The following is an 18,781-nucleotide window of genomic DNA, read 5'->3' as shown; positions in this document are numbered from 1 at the left end:
GTTGGATCCTCAGCACCACAAATAAATAAATAAATAAAGTAAATAATCCATCGACAGCTTAAAAATATATATATTTAAGAAAAATATTTCATCTGGATGCCTAAACTCTATGAAAAGCCTTTCTCTTATCTCACACTCAAAGAAGTCTCATATTCTCCTCTTGGAGATTACACTTGCATATTATCTATTTGACTTCTGGCTTCAGGTGAGAGTGATCAGAGGGACCCAGGTGGCTTTCCTATAAAGAAGGGCTGAGGGGACTACTATGCCCAATGCCGTGGCCCCTGGCCTTCACGGGGACACCTGGGTGAGCTCCGACTATAAGCAGAGAGTCAGAGTCGTGCCTTGGTGACTTCTCAGACAGAACCTGGAGAAAAAGCAAATCAAGGAAAACTGTTCTTCAAAAAACAAACCAGGGAGACAAGCAGAGCAAGGAATGCCTCACTTAGGCACAAGGGGGACTTTGGAGAGAACAGACAGGAAGGGAGACGGAAGGACAGGACGTCCTTTGAAAGGGAGCTCTCCTTCATCCTGCCCAGATAGCAGAGCCCACCTGACTGATGGTCTGCTCCGCATCGTCCTTCACTCGCTCCATTTCCTGATGCTTCTCGGTGATGACAGCTAAGGACTCTCGTAATTTCACCACTTCTGACAAGAGCTGGTCCCGCTCCTTTGTCACTTCTTCTTTGAACTTTATTAAATCTCGAATACTGAAAATAAGCACCCGGGAGTCAGACTAAATGGCCACCTGCTCAGGAGTCCTTCCTATCATCCTGAGCCCATCTTCCTGGGAACGTCTACAGGCCCCAGTGGAGTCTATGCAGACATAAACAGAAAGCCCTCTATGCCCTGACAAAGCAGTACCAAAAATAATGTATAGGAGATGACTCCTTCTTTAATTTTAAGGAAATGCACTGTCTATCCATGAGTGTGTATGTGTATGTGTGTATTCTGTACGCATTTTATAGAAGACCAGAAGAACAGACACTAGTCTGGTAACCAATTATCTCTGAAGAATTTAGGGTGGGAATGTAGGGAGAATGATACTTTCCACATCTCTGTGTTATTTAGATCTGTTATAAGAAGACTATATTACTCTTGTCAACTGTTGTAATTAACCTTAAGGAGGTGTCAACTTAGGAAATTATTTTTTTAATTTATCCTCCAGAGGGATATGATCACAGCTATAAAGTCTAAAGTGAAGCATAAACATGAGCCAATAATATGCATTGTCAGTTGCCTCTCCATTCACCCAAAGAGATTTGTTTCTCCCAAAGGAATGAGGCACAGATAAAATGTTCCCCAGGACAAAATTTGAAGAATCACTCATGATGCTGGTTTTTGGAGAGTTTGTGATAACATTCATTAATTTGAATTGCAAACCAGTTACCTCCATGTTTCAAAAACCATTCCATCTGGTTCGGAATGACTTTCTGCAGAATTACCACTTCACCCGTGGAAGTTCCGTACCTGACAGGACCTGGGCAGGAGAATGAATCTGGACTACAGTGGCTCTTACTAGAGGAAAACTTTGCCTGCAGACTTTTGCAGCTCACAGTCATCAAACAACTACTCAAAACACAGTAATTTGATGACGCTTATTTACCAACATCTTTTGATACAACATAAATGTTTAATAAGGAGCCTTCCAATCCACACTCGAGCACTTCTCCAGAAACAAAACCTCAATTCTAAGGTTTTTATGCAGAGAGACAGCAACATCTGAACACACCATTGAAGGTAAAAACCTGGGCAGGATAGTTTGTCTTCAGTGTTCTTCCTCTTCCATTCTCCTTAAAGCCTCCTCTCCAAATTAGTTCCCTCACCTTGCTCTTCACTGGCTGCTCTGAAGAAGCTCGAATGAGATCAAATCTATCATGACAGTAATGACATCTTCTGTTTGTTGTTCCTGTTTCCTCCCCTAGCACCTCTACTTAAAACTGTCTATCAAAGTTGGACCAGTGCATCAAGAAAACATAAGAAACCAAGAGAGCAACATTAGATTTGGTTAAAGATGCCAAAGAAACTGGTCATAGTGGCACATGCTGTAATCCCAGCATCTCAAAATGCTGAGGCAGGAAGAGCACAAGTTCAAGGACAGTGTGGGAAACTAAGTGAGATCTTAGAATAAAAATAAAAAAGTGCCAGGATGTAACTCAGTGAAAAGAAGTACTGGGGGGGGGGGGGTCAATTCCCAATACAGAAAAAAAGAAAAGAAAATCTTTATTATTATGTGCATGTATGAATATGTCAAAACAAAGTCCACTATTATGTATAATATAATGTACTAATACATTTTTTTAAAGATGATTTTGACCTACTTGCTGTCATGGTCCAGTGATAGTCCAGACCCTTGCTCAACTAGTTTGGTAAGATTCACTATTTCTTCTTTCAGAGCAAGAATCGTCTCCTTGGCTTTCTGCTCTTTGTCATAGGCTGAGTCCACCATCTTCCAGGCCTTTTCTATTTCCTGAATGGGCCACAAGATATCAGTGAGAAAAACCAAACTGATGCCAGATGCAAGACTAACCAGCAAATCAAATAGCATCATGATTACAATATAGTAGTCATTTATGGGGAAAGAATATTATACATTATACATTATGCATAAGTTTGTACTGACTTACAAATGGTTCAACATGAGCCAGTGAACAGCACAGTTAAAGAGGGAGACGGGCAAGGAGTATTTTTTTCTTATGTAGGTGGGTGTGGCTACAAGTTTTTGCAATCTACCTAGGAAGATGATTTCTAATAAAGAAGTTGATAGGTTTGCAGAATGTTAAAAATGAAAGTTTATGTGCTTTCCAAATCCAGCTTATTTACCAAAACAATAAGCTTTATCACATAAGGAATGATCACAGATCTAACACCTAAATTGATAGATTGAATAGAACCTCTTGATATTTGCAAATATAAAATACATTTGGTTCTCAGGTCCCAATGAGTTCCCAGATGGCAATGTAGACTTTAGAACCCTTCCTAGGGATGCCATTCTTCACTGTTTCCAAATTGTGCATGACCACTTTGCTAATTTCCATTCTCAGAAGCTCAAGTCCACATCTTATTATTAAACACTGGCAGGAAAAAAACAAACCCCATAGTTCGGAATGAAACAATGACTCCTACGGCTTCAACATCCTCTCTGTTATAAAAGCAATGTGCAATATTATCCTATATACTTAAAAGTGAATTATAGCCATTTGAGTGGATAAGCAGCGTCTGCAACAGCCTTAACTTACTTGCAAAATTTTATCAAGGTGGTGGGTCCTTTAGACAGACAAGAACCAATATAGTTAAGGTGACTGTATTCCACTCTGATGTTGACAAAAAATAAAATGGGTAGAAGACAGGGTTTAACTTAATAAAATTCATGCTTACTATTATATTACAGAGATTACTCTTGAGTAACCACAGCACATAATTCAGTGACTCAAAACAAAAATATCAGTTCGTGGGATATGTTCTTAAGTAGCAACCCTATGTAGTATTTTTGGCAAAACAAATGGATATGTAAGTGAAAATATGATTACACAAAGTTTTATCCAAATCAGCTTCACCAATTAGATTTTAATCACCAATTCATGCCTTCAATTTTCAGTTTTTAAATTTATAATGAAAAGTGTTTTTCCTGTCATAGCATGAATTATAGCCTTCTTGTTTTGAGTTTTTCAACAAGGTTAAGAAGAAAATGGCAACTGAGAAAAAAATTATTCTAAGGAAAAGAGTGGTTTCTAACAAAGATAAATCACATTCTGTACTGGTCTTAGAAGTTAATTTGAATTGGTTGATATCTGATTGCACACAATAAGGAAATTACCTAAAATGTTGAGAAATTATTTCTCATAATTAGGGTTTTAATTTTTTATTAATGTTTCAACCTGTTGTCTCCCTGAGATTAACAGGGAACATTTATGTTTTACCTTCAAAATGTTACAACACAGTGAAGAATGAAAAATACAGCATAAAGCATTGGGGACTTGGCTCAGTGGTGGAGCACTTGCCTCACACCATAGAGGCTCCACCTCAGTACTGGAAATAAATATGTAGTGTAAAATACAGTCATTCTTCCTCAGTGTTCCCCAAGACTGAATCCCTGGTTCTGAGGAACTGGGGAGGTCAAAGGGGAAGCCAATGAGAAGCCAGGAGTTCTCAAAGTATTCACTCCTGGAATAGGAAGAAATATAAAAATATCTTTAGCAAGCTATCAGATGTGTCATTACTCATTACTCCAACAAGACATCTTGGAACTTCTCAGATGGCATTTGCTTATCTCTAAGTCCTTTTACTAACCCATTATTTCCCAAAACCCAAGTCAGAAAGCTTCTCCATTATTTTCTGCATGGTGAAATTCACCCAGACTAATTATTTTCTTTGTGAATAAACATTATTCCCTAGAATATATTAAGCAAATACAGAGATCACGTATATTTTTACCTAGTCATTCGTTTGCTGCCGTCCTTGAGTTGACAAGACAATGAAAGAACAATATTTTAAATTCAGGTTCATCTATTTCTAGATCACTGACCTTCTTCAGGGAAGCGATGGTGGTCTGATCGTCCTGAGAGAGCTTCAGGGCAGTGGCAACCTTGGCGGAATTAACCACAATCTCTGCGTTCAGCTCTCTGCACTTGGCCATCAGACGCTTCTCATTGTCATAAGACTTTTTCATGATGGTATGAAGCCTCTCATATTCAACCCTAAATTTTTCCAGACCTTTTTCTCCTGAAAGTTCACTGAGAACCTCCTGAAAATCTCTTTCAATTTCCTCAAATGCTGTTTCTTCCATCACCAGTTTTTCACCCTTGTCCTGTGGCGGGGGATGGGGGGGAGTAAAGATGAGAATGGGAAGGCAACAGCTACTCCATGACTGTTTACGGATTATTCTATATCTCTGAATGAACGATCTTCATCCACTGGCCAGCAGAAAAATTGAGACTGCATGTTGTGAAGGCTACTTTTTCATCCCGGGATGCATTTATATGAAATGCATGTAATGTAGGAAAATTAATTAACATGAGATCATACTGGAGTAAGGTGGGCTCTAATCCAGTCAGACTCAGTGTTCTTATTAAAAGGAAAATTCTAGACGGACAGACATGCACACAGGGGAAACATGAAGAATGATTGGGCTGATGCAATTTCAGGAAGACTAAAGACTGTCAGCCTCTGCCAGAAATGAAAAAGAAGCTGGGCAGGATTAGACTCAAGGTCTCCACAGGAGCACAACCTTGCCCATGCTTTATTTTAGACTTCTATCCCTGAAAACTGTGAAACGAAAGAAAATTCTGCTGTTTAAAGCCATCGAGTTTGTGGTGGCTGCTCTAGCAAACTAGTGCAGCTATTTCTTACTAGGTACAAGACGATAATAAGTGTTAAAATATATGGTTAACATATTTATTCATTCATTCAGCAAATATTGATTGGTAAGTTCTGGAACGGAGCCTGGAGAAGATATCAAGGTAAAGAATAAATGGCCCATCCACAGAGAATTTACATTTGACTAGTTGGTGGAGGATGTTGTGCAGATAATGGAACTATACAATTTGATCCCTGCCACAAAATGAATTCAAAGTTCTATAAGAATCTATAAGAAAAAAATTGCTCACACCACGAATAATAATGCAAAATTCATGAAGGAAGTGGCATTTGAGCAGGCCTAGAAGAAAGGAAGGAATTTTCATAGGAGGATGTAGAGAAAAAGGCAATCCCAGTAGATGGAACTTGGAGCAAAACTTTTTGGCCAAGCAAGTATTTAAGTTGGCTAAAGTATAAAAGATATTACTGGGAGAAGGAAGGAAAAGATTAACTAGGAAGTCAGGTACATACTGGAGGCCTGAGTGGCATTCTAAGGAGCATGGGTTGCATTGTTCTGTAGGCCACAGAGAACCACTCAAGACTTTTGTGCTTGCAACATTACACTTTGGTAGTCTATGCTGAGAAGGACTGAACCTCAACACCCTGCTGCTGATCCAAGAAACTAACCAATAATAGAGTAAACTTCCAACCCACCTTGAAGATTTTAGATAGATATTCTAGTTTACCTTCTGTTTTGACAAAGCTGTCTTGCCCAATTACATATTTTTAATTTTTAAAAACATATGTACTATTAATTAAATCCTAAAAATGATGTGCAAGCAAAACATAGTCTTCAGAGATTAAAACAGATAAAGAGTCACAAGCATATCTACAACATTTTCTGTAACAAGTGAACTATTAAGTTTAATGGAGCTTTTCTTCCTGACTAAAAGCAGATTATTACAAAGAAACCAATGTAGCAACTTCACAAAGAAGGGAAAAATCATATTTAGGAAATATGGTACCATTACTGCTCTATGCTTCCCCCTCGTTGATGCTAAACATGAGCACACACAAAAATTTATCATGACAATGTTCTCAGTTCTATCCCTGTAAAAGGAATTAATGTCAACACTTGATCAGCAGCCCAATGATTTGTTGCAGGCCAAGTTTTCCCTGTACACCTGGCTCTTAGCACAGGAATGGGAAAATATCAAAGAAAGAAAAAATTTTAAAAAACTTCTAGGAACAAGAGAGATTTTTTTCCATACTGACATTAAAAAATATACCATTATTAAAAGAAAAAAATAAAAGCAATCTCGTAGCTATGACCAGTAAGCAACTGACATATACATTGTTACAGTGCATAATGGTATTTCACAAACACCGTATCAAGGCGAACTGATCAGTGGAACTGTACCCATTCCTTCATTCATCACCTGTCCTGAGCATTTGTATGTACCAGGCACTATTCTAGGCACTTAGAGTACCAATTTGTGGAAAGAAGGGAAAGGAAAAGAGAGGCATAGTAGAAGAGACTGGCATGGAGATAGATAGCAAAAGCAGAGACTAGGTAAAGTTGTCCAAGGTGAAGCGAAGAAAAATAGAAGAAATGAGAAAAAATAATGAAAGGGAAGGAAAACTGAGAAACAATTATGTCCAGGTATTGGTACCTGGGGCTTGTTCATGGGGAATAAAGAATAATGAAATGAACCAAGATGACCAGTGAGGAAGAAAAGGAGGAAATACTCAAAAGCACACAATGGGAAATATAAAGGAAAACTAGAAAGACAAAGAGGAGGAAATGAGAAGCAAAGACATGTGGATGAGAATAGGTGATGGGGAGAAGTGATGTGACCATAGCAACAGGGATGTCAAAGGGAGATGATAGTGATTGGGCCCAGGAGTGAGGAAAATGGGAAAAAGTTCAGAGTCATTCAACACAGGAAACAGAATTAATAAAGGAAGACCAGAGGCTGGGAATGGTGGTGCATGACTATAATCTCAGCATCTTGGAGGGGCTGAAGCTGGAGGGTGGCAAGTTCAAGACCAGCCTGGACAATTTAGAGAGAACCTGTCTCAAAATATTTTTAAAGGGGAGAAAGGAAGAGGAGCAAGGGTATAGCTTGGAGGTAGACTGCACGCAGCTGGGTTCAATCTCCAATAGTGAGAAAAGAAAATAGAAAGGAAGGCTAGGCATGGAGGAGATGGAATGCTGAGGGGTGGGAGATGGTGAAGAGGAGACAAGGAAAGCAACTGAGGTGGGAACCTGCTGGTGCTAAGAGAAACTAGAACCAGGGCTGGCTTCATGGGTGTGAGAACTACTTAGGTACAAAAGGTTCAGTGCTCAGAAGAGCCCCATCCTTGGTTAATGCTCTGCTGTCAGGTTGTAAAATTCTTGATTTTTGAACAAGAAGCTTTGTGTTTTCATTTTGCACTGGGCCTCAAAAATCATGTAGCTGGTCCAGGCTGGAACTGACCATGTCATGGGGAGGGCTCTGGCAGGGCAATGAAGAATTTGAATTGGACCATGGCAGATGGAAACTGTGAATGTCAAGTGATGACAGGGTCTTAAGGCTGTTGAGGTTGTAAATGAGAAGGCTAATGGACAGGCAGAAGAGTCATTGAAGGACTGTGGAAATGACTCCTGACCAGTGAGGCTGAAGAGGGGATATACTGTAATGGGGGTAGTGATTGGAGGCTATAGAATATAAACACAGGGGTCCATGACAACACAGAAGATGTGTGACTGCAGGTGATCATATGATAGGAAAACAATATGTGACAAGTGGACACGAGTCAGTAATAGGGGTGACAATGAGTATCTGTGAAGCTTTTTTCCAGTTTCCATTGAGACATCTTCAATATTTGTATCACCCTAATGGTTCAAACTCTAGGCATGGGTGCTTGCCGTGTGTCTGGGAACTCATGAGGGAAGGACAGGAGGGGATGAGGCCAGAGAATGGCCAACGGAGAAAGGCCCGGGAAGGGAGGGTGCAGGTGGGGATAGGATGTTGATGGGAGAGTTTCAGAATCAGTGGATGCGGCAGGGCATCTAGCGGGAGAGCTGGGAGGAAGAGGTGGAGCGAGAGGTAATAGACAAGGGAGCCTGACCTCTGCCATCCTGACGCTCTCTGGGGGCGGCCTCAGAGGCTGCTGTGGAGACTGAAGAAACGGGCCGGAGTCTGGGGGAGGGGCTGTGCACCGCCCTCAGCGCCTAAAAGGGCGACACGTTATCTCTATCGCCAGAGGTGGGCTGAAACCCGGCGCTCGGCGCGTCCTCCCGTTGCCTGGCAACAGCCACGCCCACTAGGGGGAGAACGGGCGTTCCAAAGGGGAGGGGCCTCAGAGGCTGGAGGTAGTCCTCAAAGAAATATGCAAATATTTCCTGAATGGGGCGGAACCAAGGAAATGAGTGGGCGGAGCTCGGAGTCTGGGAGGAGGCCCTGGAAGGTGCAGAAGTTAGAGATTCCCAAGAGAAAGGCTCCCCTGATTAGCATTTCAGGTGCAGAGAGTTGAAATAAGGAAGTTCCTTAGTTCGTGAAATGTGGGAGACCCCTCTCTGGCTTTGTCCCTTTTTTTCCTCTTTATCCCCATCCCTATTCCCAAGCCTCATCCTCAGCCCTAGCTGCATTCTTGCTGCTGTGCTTGGTTGTGTATTTTTAAAAAATGTAAACCGGGACGGTGGTGCAAGCCTGTAATCGCAGCGACTCAGGAGGCTGAGACAGGAGGATCGCCTGGGCAATATAGGGAGACCCTGTATCAAAATAAAAAATGAAAAGATTGGGGATGTAGCTCAGTGGTAGAGCACGCTGGGTTCAGTCCCCAGGTAGAAGGGGAGGGAGGGAGGAAGATAGATAGCGTTTTTTTGTTTGGTTTGGTTTTGGTTTTGGTTTTAAAAAAAAAATAGTATTGTTCCCATCCTCTCCCCCTTTCCTCTACACACACCTCTCTCTCTCTCTCTCTCTCTCTCTCTCTCTCTCTCTCTCTCTCTCTCTCTCTCTCTCTCTCCCCCCCCCCGCCACTTTTATTCTTTTATTTTTTATTTTGAGATAGGGTCTGGCTAAATTGCTGAAGCTGTCTTCACACTTGCAGTCCTCCTGCCTTAGCTTCCCTTGTTGTTGGGATTACAGGTGTGCACCACTGTGCCCAGGGAGATCATTTTATATTCTACTTTTTTCAGTCAACATTTTTCTTCTTTTTTCCCCCAACATCCTTTCTAAGGGTCTATCTTCGTTGCGATTGGTGTGGTAATCCCAGTTCATCACTTCTGATTGCTTCACAGCATTTCAGATCTGGCATCTACCACATTTTACTTCCATTCCCCAAATGTTAGCCAAACTGCCTCCAACTCTCCAATACCACAAACAATGTAGCCATATACATTTTGTCTGTGGTCCATTTAATAGACCCATGTAAACAAATTTCTCTGAAATACATGCCTAGGAGAAGGATTTGGAAGTCACAGGGGATGCAGGGGGCCATCACTCTTGAATAGGCAGATGTATCCTGTATGAAGAGATCCAGCCAAGGTGTCAATGGATTGCAAAAATACTAAAATTTTTTTTTTTTTAAATACAACCTCTACTCTCATCCAAGTCATGTCCCACTGGAGGAATATGTGTCCTGCCCATCCCACTTCTGTTACACACACACACACACACACACAGAGAGAGAGAGAGAGAGAGAGAGAGAGAGAGAGACCCTGTTCTCCATTCTCCACCCAATCCATAAACATGGCAGGCTGTGACTATCTAGAGAGGGCACCTTTTGAAATCCATCTGCTCAGAGGTGGACACTTTTTTCCAGCTGCACAAAGATGCCTACTAGCCTAATGGAAGCCCTGATTACTTAGCTGCACCAAGTACTGTTAAATCAAGTACCAGAATCACTGCCCTACATTCTATGCCCGTGTGTCATACAAGGGTTTCTGACCCACACTCCCCTCCTTGCCAGTATGTGCTAGTTTATTTATTCATAGACACTAATAAAGTGTTTACTAAGTATCAGACACTAACAACTGCTTTGCAAACTCATCTAATAAGCCAATTTCTAGTTTTTGTCACTATAATGGAAAGAATGTCAGTCCGTTTTGCTTTCATTTTCACTTTATCTACCAGTGAAATTGAACATTTCTTCCTATATTCATAGGCCACTGAGGTTTTCTTCAATGAACTGCCTATTCATGGCCCTACTTTTCTATCAGTCCTTTTTTTTTTTTTTTTGGACTAGGATTTGAACTCAGGAGCATTCTACCACTGAACTATATCCCCAGATCTTTTATTTTATTTTATTTTATTTATTTTGCTTAGAAACAGGTTGCCCCAAGTTACCCAGCCTGGACTCACACTTGTGATCCTCCTGCTTCAACCTCCCGAGTCTCTGGGATTACCAGTGTGCACCACCATGCCAGCACCTTTCTATTTTTATAGGACAGTAATCCTTAATTTTGATCCTGTAGACCTTTGTCCTAATTATTCATTTATTTTTGCTTTTTAGGTGATTTTTCAGTGTGATTTTGTCCTTCTCAACTCCAGGGTCATAAAGATATTCTTCATCATTTTATTCTATAAACTGCATCATTTTACCTTTTCATACTCAATTCTCAGTCCATCTGCAGTTCACCTTTGTATTTGGCATGAAATAGGGGTCCACTTGTATTTTTCTCCATGGAGTGAGCAAATTTTCCAACATCCAATACCAAACAACCTATTGTTTCCCATGCGGTTTGGGAAAGTTCCCAAATAAACAAGAGTATGTTCTGAGTTCCTGGTTGGTTTCTGTGCCAGCACCATAAAACATGAATGCCACCCATTCCTCACATTTTATTACTATGGTGTCAGAGTCAAGACAAGCACCACCACCCCCATTCCTATTTCTATGTTAAATTGCTTTGGCTCTTCATCAACCTTTATCCTCTCATAATAATTGAGTAAGTTTGTGAAGTTCCTAATGACAAATTTTAATTGAATTTTCATTGAATTGTTTAATTCAGGGAAAATTGACATCTGTGCAATGACATCTCATTCATGACCTGATACTATATCCCTGGTAGGCAAACAGGGTATAATGTGGCTGTCACAATGTACATGGCTCATATCTTGCACTGGTGTCAAATGTGGGGCTGTGTGTCTCCTTGTTTCCTAGGACTCTCCTAAAGGATCCTTTCAGGTGGCCTGCCAAGGTGACAGCAATGTGAAACAGCAAACATGTTTTTAAGGAACCCACTACATGACAGGCACCAAGCTGATCATAGGAACCACCAGCTGACTAAGGCAGAGTCTCTGACCTTTGCATTCACAATTTGACACTGAGGGAATACAGAAAGGAGCATTGACAATTAGTCCTAACACAATATGAGGCATCTTTTAGTGCATGTCATGCCAAGAGAAAGCACTATGGGAACTCAGGGACTCTAGACGCTGATTGATACCTGAAGGCATTCTTTATGATATGGGGACACAAAGATTCCAATACAAAGAGGTGAAAAGACGCGTGACATGTTCATCTCATAGGAGTGAGATCCACATAGACATCAAATTAGATGGAAAATGGGTGAAAGGAGGAGCAGGTGGACAAATCCATTTATACTAATAAACAAGACAGATGTTGGATTTCCGATTTTCCAGACTATGAAAGACGAGTCACCACCCTGCTCCCTGAGTGGTTGTAATCAAAAGAAGCACTAGGTGGCATCATAATACCGATACTCCTCACCTCTCAGTGCCTCCAGGAGAAACCCCCACTAGGATTTTGTCAGCCCCTAATCTAGACAAGTAGGAGGGCTTCTATTAGTCTCATTTCTCATTATACCCACTTAATTTATTTGTTGGCTACCTACTATATGCCCAGATCTATGCTGTATACTGTGAAGAAAAAATACAAAAGGAGTTGAAGACAGGACCTCTGACCAAATGAGCCTATAGGGAAGCAAGCATGCGTCCCACCCATCCTCACCAAAGATGCTTTAACACAGTCAAAGTCAGGGTGCAGGGAGCATTGAGATAAGGATGTCAGGATGTAAGTTCCTGTGTGATCTGACACTTTAACATTAATTCTTTGGATATGTCATGTTCTTCCTTGCTGACTGGAATTCATAAATGTTGTCTGTCTGTCTAACATACTGAATCCTCCCTCTTCACCTAGATGACCTCACTCATTTTTCCTCAGGTATTTCCTGGCCTGCCCTCAACGCTCTGTGACCTTTCCACATACTGCGTATTCTACTTCTTGGACCATCCCCAATGGCAATGAACCATCTAGTCATAAATATGGTTTTTGTTATGTCTTTCCCCACCAGGTTGTCAATCAAGACAACAAGAATGGCACGTGGCTAGTCCAGCCATGATCCACTGGTGTTGGGCTTATGGGCAGAATTGTGTGCCCCTCCCCATTCATATGTTGAAGCTCTAACCTCATATCTCAGAAGGTGACTGTATTTGGAGATAGAGCTTTTAAAGAGGTGATTAAGTTAGAATAAGGCCGAGAGGGTGGACCCTAATCCAATATGACTGGTGTCCTTATAAGAAGAAAAACGTAGACACACAAAGAAACACCAGGAATGTGTGCACGCAGAGAGATGATGAGGAGGCTGTCTGCAAGCCTGGGAAAGACCTCCAGAGAAATCAAACTTGCAGACACCTTGATCTTAGAGTTTAAGCCTCCAGTGCAGCAAGGAAATAAATTTCTGTTTTTTAAGCCACATGGTAGTTTGTAATAGCAGCCCTAGCAAACTAATATAACTGGCCAACACTGCTCTCAGTAAACAACTATTGGGTGAATGACTATTGAATGAGTTCTAAAACATGGAAGTGAAGGATGGCATCTTAGGGAAAGGTCATTGGTAGACCTTGAACTTGAACTTAATATGCATTAGAGACATGGAAGAAAATAGAAGGTATCTCAAATACAGGAAATAGAACTGGGCAGATATCAAGTCAAGACTGCAAAAATCCTGCTAGAGGGAGGGTGAGGTCCCTACCAAGGAGCTGTAGAGTCTATCATTGATAAGAGGACAGGTGGATAGTAGAGTGCCTTGGAAGAATAGCAGAGAAGTGTCTGGAAATGCAAGGACCACAGACCACCAAGGCTACAGCCATTTGTTCTGCCAGATAACGCAAATATATGATCATGAGCTGTAATACCTCTTCAAAGCCCTTGTTTAAACCTGGATATAATAGCCTCTTATCAGCACCCTCCTAGGACATCCAAGCTGTGCGCTGTAATACAGGAGTGAGAGCAGCATTATGTACAGAGTGCTCATCTCTTCAACACCCAGTGAGAATATAAAGTAAACCTCTAGAAAAGCAGAAATACCCATTTGTACCCTCCAAGCAGATTCCCAGCCTGCAATGCAAAACAAGCGTGCCCTCAAAGAACCTACGTCTAATGGATCACAGAGATCCTGGAAGCTATTTGGGAGAACTCCGCACAATCCACAGTCTCTTCTGAGACTAGTAATTCCCATAGACAAGTATGTGCCTCTCAGGAGCCACATACTCCAAGTGGCCTTACCTGCCTCCCGAGGGCAGTGTTAGAGACCTGGACCCACGAGGCCAATTCTAGTATTTTTTTTTCCCTGGGAATTTATAACTAGGACCAACAGTTGTAAGTCAATCATTGCTGGGGCCTGAAACTGAGCATGTGAAGCCCAAGAGAGGGAGAGATGGCAGGCTGCATGGAGGGAAGAATAAAGCAGATCAATGAGGAGCGGACCCAAAAGAGGAAGACAGATCAGAGAGGGTTTTCTTCTTTGTTGCTGATGCCTCTTCAGATCCTGGGGAGGCCCACTAATATCTGCTCTCTTGGGTTCTGCTAGATACTTTGTATCACCCTAAAAAAATCACTGGGTCCCCATATGACACAGTAAAAACTGCTCCAGTCATCATGTCTAACGTTTCTCCTCCAGGCTACTGGGAAGATTAAAAGCCCACGTGTTACAGAAAATTGTTTTCATTTATCAGCCGACCCTATGGTCACCTTAGATGACAAAGCAGCCTGCCAGCTGGTTAGTGCTCTCCAAAACCATGCGGGCATATTTTATTCCTTTAATCTTCTCCTTTTCCAGCCTGCTACAGACCTAAGTTAACAGAACGTTTGTTGAGCATTTGACATTGATCCCCAAAGAGTCTCCAGACAAACCCCCCTCTCGATACCTGAAGAGGCAAGTAAGCTCAGGCAGATTTATTAGGAAGACTGGAAGGTCAGGCGCCAGGCAGGGGCGGGCGGTGCAGGAGCAGCCAGCAGGTGATCATTTCTGCCTGGAGGAGTCATGGGTGTCATAACCGCCCAGTAATCGTACCTGCTTGGAATGTTCTTGGCGCACCAGTAGCTGCTCTTCTTCCATCAGAGCACCTTTTGACACAATGCTCAGACCAGCTCATCCAGTCCATGCGTCTTGCCCAAGAGATCAAGGCTGCAGGTCCGTGTCCTCCTAGGACTGGTGAGAACTTGCACAAACCGATGAGCTTACCAGAGGGTTCAAAAGACTGACAGGCTACCACAGCTAATTCCCACCACAGATAAATAAGTGAATAAACATTTTTAAACATCAAAGCACAAATATCTTTGATGATGAGTCAATGCCCTTATTTCTACTATCCCTAAAAAAAAAAAATTCTATTTTTAAACACCTCTAGACTTCCCATGTGTTCAATGCCGTGTCCCCTTCATTGTCTAATTAGCTCCTTCAAGAGTCAGTTTAGGTGAAATGCCATGGTTCATGCAATCCCAGCAACTTGGGAGTAGAGGCAGGAGGATCACAAGTTCAGAGCCAGTCTCAGAAAATTTAGCAAGACTCTAAGCAATTTAGCAAGACCTTAACACAAAACAAAACAAAAAAAAGTAAAAAGGCTGGGGATGTATCTCCATGGTAAAACACCCCTGGGTTCAATCCCCGGTACCAAAAAAAGGAGAAAAAAAAGAAACAGTCAATTCTATGTGGCCTCCTCCAAGAAGTCTTCCTAGTTGGGCACCCTTCCTCCAAGCTGCTAGTAAACCAGAGCATCATTCTGTTCACATGCAGTATTGTACTTGTGTGCTGACTTGTGTCCTACCCCTCCCCCAGATTGGGAGGACCAGTTTGTTGTTGTTGTTGTTGTTTAAGTATCTGTGATGTGGATTCATACAAAGGAGACACTCAAAATAGAAAGTTCGATGAATAACGACTAGGAACGTTATATGCTTATATGCTCAGGCACACAGCAATTATTCTTGGGAGTGAGGAGTGACTTAGGTAAGTTGAAAGCAGTTGGAACACAAACATTTAAGATTCTTAAGGTAATTAAACAAATTATGTCCAAGTACAAACCAGGGCCCCAAAGAGAAGTATTAAGGATTACAGTGAGATGCATTCATCTCTTTTCTCTGCCCATTCTAAGAAAGTACTGAAGAACTATTTTTTTGTCTTGTCCATTGGGCTGTACACATGGTAGATACTCAATAAAATTTGGTGAATGAATGGGAAAAAGTTGGTTGATAAATGAGTGGCTATATTCATTCATTCACTTCTGCAGCCATAGACAACACATAAATGAATGAGTCAATAAAACTTTATTTACAGAAACAGGTGGCCCTTGGCTTGGGTCTACCAGCCATAGTTTGCCACTTCCTGATTTAGCACAATGCCTGGCATAGAGTAGGTGCTGAAATATTTGTTGGATGAATAAACAAGGGAAGAAGGTCTTCCTAAAGTTATAACACTGTGATTTGTTTTAAAGCTCTGTGTACTGTCTTTAGACATTATCTACAGGGAGAGCAAAGAATGCCTAATGACCAGAAATAAGCTTGAGAGAAATTATCTGTCAGTTCTTTCCCACTCCAAGCATTGCATATAGATGGAACATTGGCATGCAGAAAACAGGAACGAACAGCCATCATAATGGAGATATGAGATACAAGAGTCCTTTAAAGAAGGATTTTTTAAAAAAATGTGAATCTTGATTTATTAATGAGCTGTGGCCTGCATTTCTTTCACACACACACACACACAAAAAGATAAAACAGAGAAAAAAGAAGAGGACTGGGGGCATAGTTCAGTGGTAGAGTTCTTGCCCAGCTTGTATGAAACCCCAGGTTCAATATCCAATACTACAAAAAAAAAATAAAATAAATGAACATAATAGATTGTGTCACATGTAGTGTACATAAGGATTGTTCTGAAGGAATCTTTCAATTTTAATGCACTGACATGTAAAGGAAAAAGACACAGTATAGCAAGATTCTGGAGCCCATGCCTGGTTCAAATCCTGGCTCTTGGAGCTGGGCAAGATGGTTCATGCCTGTAATTCCAGCTACTTGGGAGGCTGAGGCAAAAGAATCACAAGTTTGAGGCCAGCCTCTGCAACTTAGCAAGATCCTGCCTTAAAATAGAAAGACCTGGAGATGTAGCTCAATAGTAGGTGCCCCTGAGTTCAACCCCCAGTACCATAAAAAAAAAATAATAATAATCCTGGCTCTCCCATTTATTAGCTGTGTGACCTTGGACAAATCATTTAGCTTCTCTGGGCCTCAGTTTCTTCATCTGTTAAATGGGAATCTAATGACACCTACTGTGTATGGTTATTATAGGAGTTAAATGAATTATTATGTGCAAAATGCTTAACATAATACCTAGCACATAATTTAAGCATCAATTATTATTCTGCCACTAACCAACGATGTAACCCTGAGTGTATGACCTAACTTTTCTGGATTCATCTTCATCAGTAAGTCAGCCCGATAGGCTCCAGCATTCCCAAGGGAGCAGTGTTGCCAGCACTCACCTTGAGGAAAGAAACAGCCAAACATAAATCATCCGTCTTGTTCAACTGACACCTTTGAGGTCTCAGCAAAGCAGCTTCTTCCAGAGAAACATCCTGTAAACTAGCGCTGTTATCTCTTCAAATTCCAGACAAAGTTGAATTCAGGGTGGTGAGAGATTGACCAAAGCAAGGAAAAGTGCCCTTGTCCCCCTCCATCAGACTCCTGATAACTAGCCATGGCTTCCTGTCCCTCCCATCGTCATGCATTCTGTTCCACATTCTGGGATAACCACAGATGGGGGAGAACGGGAAATCCCCATGTATTCAATGTAAAAATTTTTCCCCCTGTGTTCCTGACTGTGGAATGTCTGAAGCTATCCTGCAGTGGGGCTCAGGGCTTGCCACCTTCCACAGTGAAATTTGAAACTTCATGTAATGCTGACCCTCTGCTCACGAAAACAATTCCATTTTCTTACACACACACACCAACACAAACAGACAAACCTGTGACTAGTTGTTCACAAATAAAGACATAAACATGTCCAATGATAACGTTCTGTTCTGCCTCATTCATAATTAAAGAAATGCAAATCAAGACATCTTTTTTTTTCCCCACCCAAAAAAGAAGCAAACTAATTAGTAAAGACCCAAGACAGGCAAGGATGTGGGGAAACAGGCAATCTCATACTTTATTGACAAGGGATTAAAATTGAAAGGCAATTTTGCAATAACTATGAAAACAGTAGATGCACATAATATTTGACCAGCCCTGAAAAAAATCATGACATTGAACAGAAACAGCCACCGGTACACATGCTTTATATTTGAGAAAAATAAGCCCTTCTGTGTTTAAGCCTATAATCTTAGACATTTATAAAGTTACAGTTGTGCATTCTGTTACTTGCAGCCAAAAATATTCCTAATTAATGAGAAGTTTTTAAAAAAATAAATTAATGAGGAGTTTTTTAAAAAGAGGATATTCTTATTTTTCCCGGACTTTAACATGAAGGTTTCTAGTATTCTGCAGTAAGTATGATATAAATTTGGGGGCTAAACTTCACCCTTTGTACACATCATGTTACAGAAGCTTTTGTATCTGGATGCTGAATTGTATCTAATGATTTTCAGCATCTGTGGTGATGTTCTTTCAATTTTTCCCTTGTGAGTTATTCATGTTGTCGTCATATTCTTTTCATGTGCTGCTGTGGTTCTCTTTGCCAATATTTTACAAATTATTTCAGATTTGACACAGAACTCAGAAAATGAAATTATTACTTTTCTTCCTTTCCCCTTTTAATGAGTTTCTGGATGTTTTGACTTACACCTTATTACTATATGATAAGAATCTCAACCACTAAAATTTTTTAAATGTAAATGACTAAATTTGTAATTTCTACATATTATATTTCTACTTTTTCAGATTTTTCTTTTTTTCATAGTACTATGTTCTATCATCTTATCTTTGCATCTTGACCATTACTATTTTATAGACTTTTTCAAATTGCTCTATTATCTCAAGCACTTAAGGGGCTAATTCTCCTGTTCATTACGTATATGTATCTACTCCCTGGTGTGATTCATTTCCTAGTTTGGTTTATCATTTCTCAGGATAAGCTTGTCTTCAATGGGAGTTATTTCTTTCAGGGAAAAAAAAAATAAATAAACAACCAAGTTTTACATTTCCCTCTGACAGCCCAGGAGGATTCTCCATTTGGAAGCAGCTTTCTTCTGCTTCCCTGACTTCC

General features: G+C 40.9%; 1 protein-coding gene across 1 annotated transcript in view; it reads right to left on the bottom strand.

The window, feature by feature from the left end:
• Cfap58 (cilia and flagella associated protein 58) overlaps positions 1-8,567 on the bottom strand; it is a 103,478-nt gene extending 94,911 nt beyond the window's left edge. The window contains exons 1-4 of the mRNA XM_046450449.2: positions 8,410-8,567; positions 4,526-4,807; positions 2,322-2,470; positions 554-710 (exon numbers count right to left, since the gene is read on the bottom strand). Coding sequence (XP_046306405.1) covers positions 554-710; positions 2,322-2,470; positions 4,526-4,807; positions 8,410-8,418 — 597 coding nt within the window. The 5' untranslated portion in view covers positions 8,419-8,567. The remainder of the gene's footprint in view (positions 1-553; positions 711-2,321; positions 2,471-4,525; positions 4,808-8,409) is intronic.
• Between the last annotated feature and the right edge of the window lie 10,214 nt (positions 8,568-18,781).

The sequence above is a fragment of the Marmota monax genome, unplaced genomic scaffold, assembly GCF_021218885.2.
Source record: "Marmota monax isolate L192 unplaced genomic scaffold, Marmota_monax_Labrador192_F-V1.1 WCK01_AAM20220418_F8-fsc00004, whole genome shotgun sequence".
Taxonomy (NCBI): domain Eukaryota; kingdom Metazoa; phylum Chordata; class Mammalia; order Rodentia; family Sciuridae; genus Marmota; species Marmota monax.
This window is presented reverse-complemented; position numbering and strand designations above follow the sequence as displayed.